The sequence below is a fragment of the Paramacrobiotus metropolitanus genome, unplaced genomic scaffold, assembly GCF_019649055.1.
Source record: "Paramacrobiotus metropolitanus isolate TYO unplaced genomic scaffold, Prichtersi_v1.0 Parri_scaffold0000188, whole genome shotgun sequence".
In the NCBI taxonomy this organism is placed as follows: domain Eukaryota; kingdom Metazoa; phylum Tardigrada; class Eutardigrada; order Parachela; family Macrobiotidae; genus Paramacrobiotus; species Paramacrobiotus metropolitanus.
Window position 1 is genome coordinate 63160 of NW_026570408.1, and position 13873 is coordinate 77032.

General features: G+C 42.9%; 5 protein-coding genes across 6 annotated transcripts; 4 read left to right on the forward strand and 1 right to left on the reverse strand.

Annotated features, from left to right (window-relative positions):
- The first annotated feature begins 1682 nt into the window (after window positions 1-1682).
- Window positions 1683-3283, forward strand: LOC129600648 (uncharacterized). The gene is made up of 3 exons (XM_055499188.1): window positions 1683-1977; window positions 2465-2729; window positions 2796-3283. Exons 1-3 carry the CDS (start codon window positions 1801-1803, stop codon window positions 3170-3172), a joined length of 819 nt encoding a protein of 272 aa, XP_055355163.1. The 5' UTR covers window positions 1683-1800; the 3' UTR covers window positions 3173-3283.
- A 740-nt stretch (window positions 3284-4023) lies between these two features.
- LOC129600662 (uncharacterized) lies at window positions 4024-5663 on the reverse strand. Its single transcript, XM_055499203.1, has 3 exons — window positions 5562-5663; window positions 5343-5457; window positions 4024-5040 (listed from the first exon to the last, which is right to left on the reverse strand). The coding sequence occupies exons 2-3, from the start codon at window positions 5401-5403 to the stop codon at window positions 4331-4333; spliced, it is 771 nt and encodes a 256-aa protein (XP_055355178.1). The 5' UTR covers window positions 5404-5457; window positions 5562-5663; the 3' UTR covers window positions 4024-4330.
- A 770-nt stretch (window positions 5664-6433) lies between these two features.
- On the forward strand, window positions 6434-8236 carry LOC129600653 (uncharacterized). Of its 2 annotated transcripts, none has more exons than XM_055499192.1 (2): window positions 6434-7716; window positions 7823-8236. In XM_055499192.1, the coding sequence occupies exons 1-2, from the start codon at window positions 6478-6480 to the stop codon at window positions 7988-7990; spliced, it is 1407 nt and encodes a 468-aa protein (XP_055355167.1). In that variant the 5' UTR covers window positions 6434-6477; the 3' UTR covers window positions 7991-8236. The 2 variants fall into 2 exon arrangements, with proteins under 2 accessions (XP_055355167.1, XP_055355169.1); XM_055499194.1 differs by having other exon boundaries at window positions 6434-7702.
- Window positions 8237-9092: 856 nt separating this feature from the next.
- On the forward strand, window positions 9093-10947 carry LOC129600655 (uncharacterized). Its single transcript, XM_055499196.1, has 3 exons — window positions 9093-9258; window positions 9732-10020; window positions 10458-10947. The coding sequence occupies exons 1-3, from the start codon at window positions 9148-9150 to the stop codon at window positions 10805-10807; spliced, it is 750 nt and encodes a 249-aa protein (XP_055355171.1). The 5' UTR covers window positions 9093-9147; the 3' UTR covers window positions 10808-10947.
- Window positions 10948-11461: 514 nt separating this feature from the next.
- On the forward strand, window positions 11462-13686 carry LOC129600654 (uncharacterized). Its single transcript, XM_055499195.1, has 3 exons — window positions 11462-11659; window positions 12497-12776; window positions 13149-13686. Exons 1-3 carry the CDS (start codon window positions 11537-11539, stop codon window positions 13487-13489), a joined length of 744 nt encoding a protein of 247 aa, XP_055355170.1. The 5' UTR covers window positions 11462-11536; the 3' UTR covers window positions 13490-13686.
- The last annotated feature ends 187 nt before the right edge of the window (window positions 13687-13873 follow it).

A 13873-nucleotide genomic window follows, 5' to 3' on the forward strand; every position in this document is an offset into this window, starting at 1 on the left:
TCTCAGAAGAATGCTGGGTTATGCTAAATGTCATAGTGATGTCGGTGGAGCCGCTTTATTTTTGGTACCCTGTTGCCGCTCAGATCGAAATAATGCGGATATTTGTGAGCATGCGAAACTATCACCAAAGTTCTGCTTCACCTTCCAATGTACAACTGTTCACCGTAGTAACAGCTTATTGGTGGAAAACTTTGTCGATGTTTGTACGCCCAGGTTCGCATGGGGAAATATGTGCCGATTCTCAACATGATTATCACCAGTATGTTTCTTTTTTCTGGATTTCTGGCGGAGCTGGAGGACGGCCGAAGTTATTTGCGTGCGCATAAAAGAATTTTTTTACCACTGATGATCATGGAAACGATGAATTTTATCATTGGTTGGTTCGGCCAACGGGAGGTGTAGCACCTGGAATACGTAATACTGGAAATGTGGCGTCAACAAAGGAAAAAGAATTTCGTAACACGCACTGATCCGCAATGACAGAACCAGTACGGACAGCTCAAACGGACTCTTTACTTTTGTAATTCGATGTTTTTCGCGTTCGAAGCACTTTTTCCATATAATTTTACCTATAGAACACGACTGCATTAATATCCCGTATAGTGGGCTTTTGCAGGAGGCTTAACGTTTAGTACAACCGGTGTGTGGCTTTAACATCCGACTCAGTAACGACCCCAGAATTAGTTTGGGGTCAAAGTTACCTGTCAAACCATCATCTCATACAACTCTTTGCCCAACTACGATACATCGTTAATGTGCGGTTTCAGTTTTAAAGAACAATGAAAGAGTGACTAGTGTAAGTCGAACAACTTACCGGCACCCTAGGTTACTGATCTTTATAATGTGACGATACACACACTCCGGTCACAACATTTTTGCCGGTCGCGATCAACACTCACACATAAAGGAAGCGAAAAACTAATTTGACTGAATACATTTATCACATAAATCATACAAGAACAGTGGAAGAATGGTTTTCTTTACACGAGGCTGAAAAAGAGGCACAATAAATGTACACGGTATTGGATGGGTACATGACATTGACAGTCGTAACAGTTTTTTCGAGGCTGGACTTGACCTGAAGTATTGCAATTAATTTAATTCAGAAGAATATTGGTTTGGGCTCGTTGATTTCTGTAAAAGATGAGATTCCAGTGAACGTGTTGGATTCTTTAGTATAAGCGTTTCCTTGATTATTGCGCAAGTACACCACACTCGACCTGCTGCTGTTGTAGCAGGCGAGAGAATTTACAGTGATGCAGCCTGTTTTCGACTGTCGGGGGAGGGCATCACAGTTATTATCAATTCTGTACTGGTCCAACTGGAATCCTTAGCGGAGCCTTGCAGCTGTGTATGCTTAACAAGCCATTCGCATACAGACGGTTTTCTACCGTTATGCTGTTGTGCAATTCAGCGACGTTCTTTTTCGACGCATCTCACGGTTGTCATAATAAAAGTTATTATTACAACCTTGAGCTGTTTCCGGAAAAACAAACAGCGGCTAAACAGCAAAACAGCTTACGGCTGAAAATTGTCTGTGTTTGAATGGCTTGTTTAGCGTATACAGCTGTGCGGCTCTGTTAAGGATTCCCGGTATAGATGGTGGCGAACCATTAAGGCCCCTGGATGGTTATCCGAGTCTTGCCAACCCTGAGGGTGACGAGTTTTGGAATAAAACATGTTGTCCGACCAGACTTTGCTTTATAAGTTTGCAACTACAGATACTCCCAACGTAATTTTCACAACCAGCGCTCAAACTAGCCACCATAGAGTGCGGTTCTAGTTTCGTGTTACTGACCTATGATGTTGGTACTTGCCTTCGTGTTTATTGCATCGGTTGGATTTGTTGCCGGCGGCACGCGCCACAGTAAGCCACCCGTAAAGGCGATCCAGCACGCGGTCACTGAACCGAGCGACGTCCAACTGCCCAAATGCGTCCCCGGTATCCCGACAGGTTATGCCTTTGATACTCCAGCTGTAAGTGACAAATATCTACCAGTGATTTTGGGTAACCAGCCCTTAATGTACAAGTCTTCAATTGCTTTAATTAACCAGTACGTGATAAAAGTCGCAGTGTTCGTATTTTAACGGCTATAGTACAATGTTTGATGAAAGAAAGGAAAATAATATTGCGTATAATTCTAACCTTTGATAAAGAGATAGGCTGGTTTGCCCAAAGCAAATATGTACTGCGTATATAAGAGATACACTTTGTATGGACGGAAATTGAGGCTCCAGGGTTACATAACTAATATTATTCTGCTATTATTTAATCAATCATTCCAGCAATGTATGTGAGCTTTTACAGCGGCTAATAAGTGCTGAGTCCTGTTGCAATAATTGTGCTAATGAATTATAGTGTAAGCATTAACCGCTCGGACCGTTTCTGAGCTTGTGCACTCAGGAGTTCCAAATCGTGGACGCTTAAGTAATGTAATAAATAATCAATCAATGTCTGTTACAGCAAAATGGCGTTTGGTACCAGTACATGTACGGTCCCGCCGGTCCCGAACTGCATGACTTCGTTAACTGTATGGAACTAGACCGCGGGATTGGCTGGGTGAAAGGTTCAAAAAACGGCGCCTACATGCAGGCTACAACGGCCGTTTGTCGTTTTGACGCGGCACCTCACAACTGCTGGGGCGGTTATGTTATGCAGAACACGACGAGCAGCGGATTCTGCTACGGATCAACACGGCTGAGTCCCAACCTGGGCGCCGGAGATGCAGGTACGCAGCTTAAATCACACTACCGATCTGAAAGAAAGAATTTGGGTTTTATGCTTTATTTTATAGTGCAAGAGCATTGGTTCTACAAACTATATCTGGAGCCCGAATTATTCTATCTACGCGCCGGGTGTTTTGACCCGGACAACTTCCTCGGAAGCGTCTGCAAGCAGCCGGGTATGTCGGTGTGGACCCGCAAGAAGCCTAAGGATATCACGCCGTTGGAGGATGCCATAATCCGTGACGCCATCGATGACCGGTTTCAGTTCATGTGTGTATCATCCAAAGATATGATTTACAATACCTGGCTCTATGACCTCCCGGATTGCGATTTCCCCGGAAGGTCGAAGAAGTACCTGGAGGATCAGCGCTACGCCGAAGAGAATCTCGTCCATAAATGCGTCGTTAAACAGGGCTCCTCGTGTCCTCACCCTTCAGTTCTCTGATTTTTTTCGGATTGCGATATTGTCTTCATGGCACATGTACTACGTTCCACAGGACTGGTTTACAGTAATACCACGCATACAAAATCAGTATAATAAAATGGAATTCTAGTGCCTCGGTTGAGCGTCGATTGATAAACACCGATGATTCAGTTAAACAGGCAATTAAACTACCAGGAAACCAACCAAATGTATACGAATCGAATGTAATAAGGACAATGGTATCACCAAAATCGAAAATTTAATTTCAAGTAGGGTAAGCATGACGAACCCAACATGCGGTACTCCATTCTGGATCCATGCCCTTATGCAAGGATCTCCGACAGTCACAAAATGCTATAATAGAATAACCTCAACAACTCGCAGTCAGGGGATTTGTGGTTTAGAATGTCACCTGCACCAACAGAATGGCTTGTATCATACAACGTGGAAGGCGAGCATCGTCACCGACGTGGCAAAAACCAAGAAACAAACACGCTGGGCATCCTGCGCGAAAGCAATACGTATCCTGCGCGAATGTAGTCTTACTCTCGCACTCCTAACTTCTAAGTAACGTATCGCACAATATTCTAAATGCAATCACTTTGTACAGCTTTGCTCATCACGGAGAACATTGGTATTCATACGGATCCTTGCTGTATTTATCCTTCCATTTTTTTTAAAATTTAGGCTTTCTGAAGGAATTCATGTGAAATCTGTAAACGATACAGCAGAAATAATTACGACAGTGACACTGGAACGCTGCGGTACAGAGCCACAGGATTAAACGATATATTCAGATCTATAAAGGGTAGAGATACTTTGTCAGTTACCCACATTTCTTGGTCGAGATTAAACATCGCAAGCGGAAAATGGCAGTTATACGTACTTTAATATTGCCGCAGTAGAGAAAACAAAACTACGTAGATGACTTGCGTCTTGCAGTGATCTGACATCGAACAGCAAATCAAAACTCTAAAACTAATCTGCACGCTAATTAAAAGTTGATACTTGCAAAAACTCAGGTCGTCTGTATGATTATGTACCGCTAATAACCGAGCACATCGCGAACAGAACCGCCTCTGCTCACTTGCACTTCTGACCAAATCGAGGACCATTAGCAACGCCCCGATTTTTTACAAGGTTTCTGCCGACTTTCGTGGTCGATCCAATGGGAATAGGCTAGCAGCTCTCCCGCATAATGTTGTAACACCGGGTTCCGCAAGCAGCCTCGCCCATCCCACACACGATACTGTTGGTGCATGTTTCACGAATTACGTTGTAACAATTCGTTCCACAGGCAGCCTCGCCCATTCCACACACGACCCCGTTAGTGCAGGTCTCGCGAATTCTATGATAGCAACGATCTCCACAGGCCGCTTCGCCCATTCCACACACTGTTCCGTTGGTACAGGTTTCACGAAACTTATGGTAGCATCTACTGCCACAAGGTTCCTCACTGAATCCACACTTCACAGGGGCCAGAGATTGCCGAGCCCTATAATTCTCACACGATCCGCCCATCTCACATATTCTCCCATTAGTGCAGGTTTCGCGAATGACGTTGTAACATTGTGTCCCGCAAGCGGCTTCGCCCATAGCACAAACCGTACCATTGGTACAGGTCTCACGAAGGCGATGATAACACCGCGTTTCACATGCCGCTTCGCCCATTCCGCATACTGTACCGTTGGTGCACGTTTCACGAAACTTATGGTAGCATTTACTGCCACAGCGTTCCTCACTGAATCCGCATTTGGGTGGCGGCAGAATCCTGCCATTTTCACAGGCTTCACCATCCTGTGGACGGTAGCAGTCCCTGTGGCCGCATCGCTGGGATCCGTGCTGGCATACGACGCCGTCGGTACTTGCGCGTTTGGCGTTCACATCAGCTGAAAACCGTAACACAATTATGAAGATTCAGCAGTCTTAGCCGACTGCGCCGTTACCGCCCACCAGCATAATACGGTAGCCTAGAAGCATCTTATGTAAACTAAACTTTTTTTCTCGTAATCTTTGTATTCTGCTGGCTTTGGGCCAGGAAAATAAAGAACTGCGGGAAAATACAGAAGTTTTACTCCGGTTTGCCGAAAATTCGGGAAAAGAACCAGTTTTTTTAATGTTCAATAATTTTACTTATATGCAGAGAAATACTGTAACGGCCCAGCATAATTCATGTCAGGGTACTGCTTACCAGCGAAATGCAGTGCTGTTGCTAGCACAATTAGCATCAGTGTATAGGCGGAAAAGCGCATGATAGCAGTTTGCAGCTCGATTTAAAATACAGTAGGTCAGTATTCCCTCCACGGCTAACCCAAAGTAAACTTTATTAAACTGACTTAAACGACTATCGGGTAGGTTTATATGCATAATTTGAACGAACACTTTAATACCAGCCACCGAGTTATCAAACCTGCCATCAAAAGAAAGCGCTTATGCTTTCGCGATTGCAGACACAGATTTCAGTAAGTACAGTATTTGTTATCCGTATGCATCCAGGTGAAAAACAGAAAAGTTACACTGCTGGTATATTTCTGAAATCGTTTACTAGCCGAAAGCAACTATATCGGTCAAGAATATCGGGGCATCCCTGGTGGCGATTACGGCATCTGTTAGTCACGACATTCTGACTCTGAAATCTCGTGCAACCAAATCCACATCATATGCCCACGACTTTAACCTTAATTAAAATGATTAAAAATTAAATTTACAATATAAATGTTCGTGGGCGCTTCGTATGTTCGGGGCGCACCGTATGTTCGTGGGCGCTTCGAGAATTAAAAAAATAGTGTAAAGCATAAAGTTCTGAAGATAAAATTTCTGGAAATACTTCCGTTGTCACCACAAACCCCGGTTTCTGCCGAGATAAAATTTCGTGTTCTGTAGATTTGTTGAAAATGCCGACACGAACTGCCCTTGTAAATAACTTAACAGACTATTGTACGCACGGAGGATTTTGGACTGATATAAGTACTACATACATAAGTGCGCTTTCTGAAGTACTTACTAGTAGTATTCATTGCCTACAGCTCTCGTGAAAACCCCACTTCTTTTGATTTTCCATGCTTTCGACCCGCGAAAGATGCTTTGTCTATCTGCATTAAGTAGCTATGTATTGCCTATTAACCAGTTTTCGCAGAGGAAAGGTGTTATCATTCTAAAGGTAATCTGAAGGCCTTGCAACAACCAGATTGTTTTCGTCTTTTGATAGCTTATCTAGACTTAAACCATAGTTAGCAGCGACGCAGCGTAGACTGTATTCTTACAATTCGTATAACAGTGCGCAGTATATCGCATTTCGCAAAACCGGAATCTACTAATTTTTTGCCATGTTTGCCAGAAAAGTCTACCATCGGAACTCTGTGAACGTCGAGCGTGATGGCACAGTCCAGCGTGGCTTGATTGTGGATAAAACCGATCAGGGATGGCTGATCGATTTCGACGTTTACAAGAAAGACCCAGAGCTGTTTCCGTATTCCGGCCAGAACATATTTCTCGACGACGATGCTAAGCCGCATACCATCCGCTGCGCCACCCAATGCTGGCATGAAGAATACGATCTGGCGGATAAAATGTACGTGCTATTGAAATTATCCCTGAATACACCATGGACATGGTACAAATGCATAATGTTAGGGGATAAATGTATGCAGCGTCACTACGGTATTGCCGAAGTGCTCGTCGACGGCGAGCGAAGCGCCCACATTGTGCACGAGCATCGTGTGCGTGCATTATACGGGGATCAACCATTTGGGCGTTCGTTAAAGGAGAGCGATTTATCAGCAGAAAGGTTTCCATTTCTCCCTGGCATGGTTCCTGGATCAAACATTGACAGGAATAACGCTGTTTCAGCAACCGATCTTACGCTTTACAGACTTCCGGTGGAAATCCTTACCACGATATTTTTTTCTTTAAACGGACTCCAGCAATTCGCTATCAGACTTGTCTGCGTTACATGGGACTCTATTATCCTGTCAAAAGAGTGCACACGCTCCGTCATTATCGACCTGACCTACAGCGGCCGGTTCTACATTCTAGCGTCCTGGTTCTTTCATTGCATTACGCCCAAGACGAAATACCTGATTTTTACCGCTGGTAACAAGTTACGCAGTTTTGGTACCGATCTAGACGTACTGTGGCGTATCAGCAGCGTTAAGCCGCTCAACATTGACACCTTTATTTTGTCCGGAATGAAGTTCATGCAGGGCTACGATGATGAATATTGGTCGGAACTGGTGTCATTAAAAAACCTACTGAATCATATTGCTCCGCAAAATCGCGGCCGAATAATTTTTAGGAAAGTCAGCTATCAGTACCTCTTCCTGAGCTTGTACTGCAACCGACCCAGATCCGAGGAGAAACGTGTTGATCCGTTTCAGCCATATCAGGACTTAGTGATTGAGTACGATGCTGTTGAGATCGCTGGAGACACTAATTTTCCACTGAATGTATTTGAGACATCCGCTGTAAAATTCAGCGACCCACATCATGCCGGTGTTCTGCAGGATTTGATGCAATGGATACGGTCTCCTGGTTTGGATAGAAACAGCCAAGGTGATATTGTTCATGTACGTACTGTACTGGAGAATTTTTGACCTGTACTTGCTTCGTAGGTTGTATTAGAACTTTGAAGTGTATTTTACGGTCATTCAGGATGTCCTTCGTAAATTGCAGGTACTGAACAAATGGCAAGGTTATGGGAATCCTTTTGGATCATGGAACTGGCGTGATATTATGATGGCTGTAGATACCGGACAGTTAGTACTATGCAATCGAACGTTGTGCGCTCTCGTTGGCATCTGGAGAAAGCGGTCATCTATGAGGAATAAAGTGTTATGGTGAAAAGTATTGCCGGTAAAGGATATGGTTATTCCGTTGTTTTTTGTTTCGATGTATCAGTCAAGCAGACTTTACAATACAGTAATAAGACACACCGGTTTACCGTTTATATAAGTGTCTGTCTCGTCTTTGGTGGTTATTTCATAACAGCTAACTTCGTGTTGGAAACGCTGTACTAAAGTATTAACATAATTATACATTTGTACTGTATATCACCAAATTTGTGAGATATTTTTGATGACTGTTGATTCTGGACATTTACACATGTATGTACTATGTAGTACTATGCGATTGCATTCTCGTTTAACGTAAGCGTCTGCAGATCGCGTTTAAACGCTTGCCATAATCGGCACAAAAACCACATATCCGACAGCCGACAGAAAATTTAACCGACAGAAATAATTAGCCGACAGCTAATTTAGCCGACAGAAAATTTAACAGGATAACGTAACGCATCTACAGTGTGGCGCTGCGGGCCGTGGTATGGAGCTTAAGGTTACCAACGAATCCTGTTTTTCGCTCCGCTTATTCACCGGGCTTGCATGTACAGCTTGTACAGGAAGAAAATAAATTATAGAGTATTAACCGAAGATCTTGGAAGTGAATCAAAGGAAGAATACTATCTGCAGCTGTTCGGAAAGTATGCATTAATGTTTTCTTAGCCGTTAAAAGGATATTCGGGTAGGTATTTTCCTGTCTATCGTTTTTTTTCTTTTTCTAATATTATTATTAATTTTATTATGGAGGCTGCGTCAATAGTTAAATAAAGGAGCAACCGGTATCTTATCTACAAACAGAACGCCATGCTGGCCGTACGTTATACTCGTTTAATTACAATCATAATGCGCTCTCGCCCAGGTACGAGTGTTCACATTCCACAGACACTAAACCGGTATAAATTCTACGAGTCACTGCCACAATACATGGCGCCAACATATCGTAGTCTGGACTGCGTAAAAATGACCAAACTTATGGGGAAAATGCGCTGCGTGGGCGGTTTTACGGGTTTGTTATTTCGTAGATGGCATGCGGCATCAGGGTCTGGGAGATGTCCTGTCATTCCCGCGTCAAGTGCTTCCGGTGGTATATAACGCATTCCGAGACTGTAGCAAGCATGTTTGGCCATACGCTGCTAATACACGCGACAGACTACCGCTACCATGGCCCGTATTGGATGCATGCTGTTGGGTGCCGTTCTGATTGGCACGGTGGCTGGACAGTGTCCTACTGTGCCGATTAACTTCCCGGCGAAGCCCCTGGATACCCAACGGGTACATTAGAATTTATTCAGATTGCTTTAAATTTTTTTTATGAATATTTCATAATTATGACAATACTTTAAGTTTTATCATTTTCTACATGGGAGTGTAAAGATAGCTTCATTACCCTTCACCGGCTCCCTGTGTAATGTGTTGTTATTTTTATAAAAATCTTTGATGTTGCATAATATGTTTTACGCTGATTAATTCGTTCACTTTACATTAGCCTTTTTTAATCCATTTTTTAATCCTGTGTTTTCTGAATCCAATATTTTCTGAATTCATCGTTTGCTTAGAAATGTCATTACCCGGGTGATTAGTGTATCACTGTATAAGAGCGCGAACACTGAAACTTTGAGTGACCGAAATAATTTTTAAAAAATGTGAAAGGCTTGCTTTAGGTGGAACAGAGCGAAAAGTTACAGTTATTACAAAGAAACTTCACCAGGGTGAATTAAATTTCAATTGAGGCTTGGGTGTTTTAGGCAGTTGGACTGTGGTATGAATACCATCATCAAGACAATTACCCGTATACACCTTACAATGCGGCCAACGATCCCACCGATTACAATCTGAGCCTGAATGCCACCATTATTGGAGCGTTTCCGTCGCCATCCGGGGGCCCAATTTCCTACTATTCCACCTGGCTGTATAGCAGCCTGGATGCCACGACATCGGCATGCAACGGCATGTGGCAACAGGGGAATTTCACATCCGACGGCCGACGACAGGTTATGTTCCAGTTCGCCACCACTCCTGGCATGGATGCAATCAGTAAGTTCATCTGTCTGATTTACGCGCATCGTTTCAGGCGATAATCGGTTGTCGGTCGGCCAACCGCAACAGGAGAATTTTAAAAAATGTTACGGTAAAAAAGCAAAATTTAATTACCTGTATTATTTTGTTGGTTCCAGTTATTTTATTTGATTCTCATATGTTTAAGATATTTATTTTTCTTATTTTTTCTCACTTTTTGAAGTTTTTTCTCGTATTACGACACTGCAGTTGTAGCTAACAGAATGTCAAAGCAGCGGAAATTGCAGCATCATAAATATGACAAAGTCATTTAATACTGGAACTGGGTTTTCATGAGGATTACTCGCTTCGCTCGGATTTAAATGTGCAGCAGTTAAGTCCCACAACCGCGTATAGAAAGATATAATAATACTTAATTATTAAGCACCGTTCTGTTCACGATTGTGTCCTTGCAGCCAATGTCACCTACGTGAACCTCTTCACCGACTACAACCTCGTCCAGGTTCTGTACCGGTGCAATAAGCCCAACGCCGACGGGAAGAAGTGCGACGAGCCCTACACTTGGGTACACACCCGCGTTAAACCCCCGTTGCTGACTACTTTTCAAAAGCAGTACATTGAAGCCGTCGCCAACTATTACATCACACCCATCGCCTGCGGGCAGTACAAATTCGCCGACATGATGCCGAGCAAATGGGACCTCACCAAGACCACGCCCTGCAACGCCGCACTGGACCAACCGCCCATGTCCGCAGCGTTCAAGGCGCTGTTCCCTAAGGGGCAGACGTTTTTCCCCAGCAGCTAGAGAAAAATGGGATAACAGCCAATCTGTTCGGCTTTGTTAACTGACATGCACAGATGATGAGAAACATAACTGGAAACCAAAATTGGCTAAAATAAAACATCAGGCCACAGTATCGCTTTGTGATACTACGGTACATTCTATGTTTCTGGTCTTTTTTTGCAGTGATTAATTCCACAAATTTGCGGCTCTTCTAAACGTATGAAATTGATAATTTGTGTGGGGTTCATTATTAAAAAAAAATTAATTCAAGAAAAATGAACCACATTTACTTTAATAAAGAGTAAACAATTATTTTATCAATTATGTTTACGGTTACAATTTTTACACGGTTTTTTAATACCTTAATAGCGCGTCAGTGTGTTTTTCTTTCAAATTTCATAGGATAATGTACGATAACACTTTGCTCACGTAATTCAAATACCAGGCATGCAGTAACACTACAAAAACTGCTATCTGCAAAGAAATTTTGGTTCAGCTTGACGTCAATGCAGAATTCTCGGTCCACGTGAAATCTTGTGTTTTATGTTTGTGTCACCGGAAACTTGTGCTTTGGACAGCGGTTTGTACGCAAAAATGGGGAGTGTTCTCAAGTGGCGGTGTCTGCAGCAAAGACAGGCACGCAAATTTTATTCAAAGCACCGGCAAACGGCCTGCTTATTTTTCTATATAACTACTAAAGAATTCCGTTGTGGACAACGCGGATAGAGTGAGCTCATTCTGTCGGCAAACATGGCTGTTTTGTGGACTTCCGCTGTGCTGTTTTTGGGAATTCAGACGGTTGTAGGACAATGTCCCGCTGGTACTAAAGTACCGATTGTCGTTGCTGGACAGCCATTAGTAGACTTGGAACGGGTATGTCATTTCTGTATAGATAACTACCTAGTTTCAAAAAACACCCGTTTATTTTACTGGCTTTTAGTAAATAATTTCTTCAGTTCTAACAAAATGCGCACATACCGTAATATTGTGTACGTACAACGATTTTGGTTATTCTCACTAGTATTGATTTGCTGTTTTAGTGGTTGGTAACTTAGTATAATTGACTATACTCCTGCAATTACAACTTACAAGTGCTTTTTTATGTTGCAACTTTGTAAACGTGGTGCTGCTGATAGCATTTTTGCACTGCTTTTAGGCTTTTTAGTAAGTCCGCGAGAAATTTCTCATAGATTAAAAACGTTATAAAGTAATCCCGCTGCTGCTTGTTCGGCCTTCCAAAGACCGTTAAGATGCAACGCTCTAAAATTTCGAAGCTTTAAATTTCTATGCCAACATTACCAAAGCTGATTTACTTATTTTCAGTTAACTGAATGCTTTACATATTGACAATGGCCACCGAATTAAAAACAACCGCAAAGCTGGTATCTGTACATGCATAGACGACACTGTTACTTGAGTTAATTGTAGCATAGAAGTATAGAGTAGGTAATATAGGGAGAAAAATCAGTCTAGCCGAACCATTCCCCTGTACTGCTGCCGTCAGCCGGCTGGAGTTTTACGTTGTGGCTAAACTTGGTGCTTAACTGCTTATGTACCGCGCCTGATTTAGCCGCATATGTACTGCCGTAACGTCACACTCCAGCCGGGTGACGGCAGCAGTGCCGTGAATTGGTTCGACTGACATGGTTTTTCCCCCTGTATACTTATTCATACCATCAGAGTACAGAACGAATAATATCAATTTCATAGGCCGTGGGATTATGGCATGAGTACTATCATCTGGATGGCGGGACTGCCGCGGATGCTTCCGCATACAATCTGGTAATGAATTCCACCGTTTTGGGTGCGTATCCGCAGCCCGGCCCCACGAAATCCTACTTTACATCGTGGAATTACAACGGCTACTGGCCGCAAGATTTTCCGGCCACCACCAATCTCAAGTGCAGCATCATCAGCCAGTACGGCAACCTGACGTCTGACGGCAAGCGCAAGGTCATCGCTAACTTTGGACAAGATCCCAATGAGCTGTGTAAGGTTACCTAACAGTTTCTTACTGAATTTACTTCTTCAATCAACGCAGAATAACAACCGATTTACTTGTTCATTTTTAACATTTCCGGAAATGCTAATCATTGCTTAAAACTTGGTTCTGGTTGAAGTAAAAAAGTACTATAAAATTAAGTAAAAGGTTTACTATAAGTACTACAAAAATAAATAAAAGGTTAACCATAAAACTTTGACCCTTTTTGGACCGTAGCGTTTTTTGTAATCAGAGTTTATCTCGAAGACTATCTTCGGTAATTAATGAAAGATATTATTTAGATATACGTATACTGAAAGGAAAGTTTTAATTTGTGATAAAATTTCAAAATTTTCAGGCTGGCATTTTTTTGCTTTACAGTGAGCTACACTTATACCAACCTCTTCACCGACTACAAACTTTTCCAAGTGCTCTACCGCTGCAACACCCCCAACGCCGACGGGAAGAACTGCGACGACGTCATGGCTTGGGTGCACACGAAGGTTCCGCCGCCACAACTCACCACCACACAGAAGTCCTACATCGAGAAGGCATCCGACTGGTACCTGGCGCAGATCTGCAAGAAATTCTCCGATCTAATACCCAGCCGTTGGGATATGAGTTTGCCCGTGGGACTGAATCCGGCTTGTAATATGGCCTTGGGCACCGGACCCGCCCTGCCGGCTAAACTGGCGGCAGCTATACCGATAAAAGGATTCTAAACTTTTTTTCCACCATCATTGTATCTGCCATTATAAAGAATACTTGTGCTACATAAAGAATACGTATGCTACTTGAACGGAAATTGTGATTTGAAATGCGCTTTCATTCCGAGTACTTTGCGTAAAAATTCACTGAAGAGTAGATGCACAATTTTATTACGCAACGTGTTTAATTAATAAATACTTTTTACATTTGACCGGAAGCCACATTTTTTGCATTAAAAAACAATGTATTTTTTGATCAACGCAACAGTTTTGCGGGAAAACTTTCAAATGCCGCTTGCCGTCACGTGCACGTGAAACCTCGCGGGATCTGTCTGTGCGCATATTACATATTGGTTTATATTAATTACAATTGTACAAACATGGAGGCTGTGTAACTCG

Coding starts and splice junctions, on each gene's coding strand:
- LOC129600654 (XM_055499195.1), top strand. CDS start 11,537: ATGGCTGTTTTGTGGACTTCCGCTGTGCTGTTTTTGGGAATTCAGACG. Junction 11,660..12,496: donor CATTAGTAGACTTGGAACGG/GTATGTCATTTC, acceptor TCAATTTCATAG/GCCGTGGGATTATGGCATGA. Junction 12,777..13,148: donor ACAAGATCCCAATGAGCTGT/GTAAGGTTACCT, acceptor TTTGCTTTACAG/TGAGCTACACTTATACCAAC.
- LOC129600662 (XM_055499203.1), bottom strand. CDS start 5,403: ATGCGCTTTTCCGCCTATACACTGATGCTAATTGTGCTAGCAACAGCA. Junction 5,041..5,342: donor AACAGCACTGCATTTCGCTG/GTAAGCAGTACC, acceptor TACGGTTTTCAG/CTGATGTGAACGCCAAACGC.
- LOC129600655 (XM_055499196.1), top strand. CDS start 9,148: ATGGCCCGTATTGGATGCATGCTGTTGGGTGCCGTTCTGATTGGCACG. Junction 9,259..9,731: donor AGCCCCTGGATACCCAACGG/GTACATTAGAAT, acceptor TGGGTGTTTTAG/GCAGTTGGACTGTGGTATGA. Junction 10,021..10,457: donor TCCTGGCATGGATGCAATCA/GTAAGTTCATCT, acceptor GTGTCCTTGCAG/CCAATGTCACCTACGTGAAC.
- LOC129600648 (XM_055499188.1), top strand. CDS start 1,801: ATGATGTTGGTACTTGCCTTCGTGTTTATTGCATCGGTTGGATTTGTT. Junction 1,978..2,464: donor ATGCCTTTGATACTCCAGCT/GTAAGTGACAAA, acceptor TGTCTGTTACAG/CAAAATGGCGTTTGGTACCA. Junction 2,730..2,795: donor CCTGGGCGCCGGAGATGCAG/GTACGCAGCTTA, acceptor TTTATTTTATAG/TGCAAGAGCATTGGTTCTAC.
- LOC129600653 (XM_055499192.1), top strand. CDS start 6,478: ATGTTTGCCAGAAAAGTCTACCATCGGAACTCTGTGAACGTCGAGCGT. Junction 7,717..7,822: donor GCCAAGGTGATATTGTTCAT/GTACGTACTGTA, acceptor CGTAAATTGCAG/GTACTGAACAAATGGCAAGG.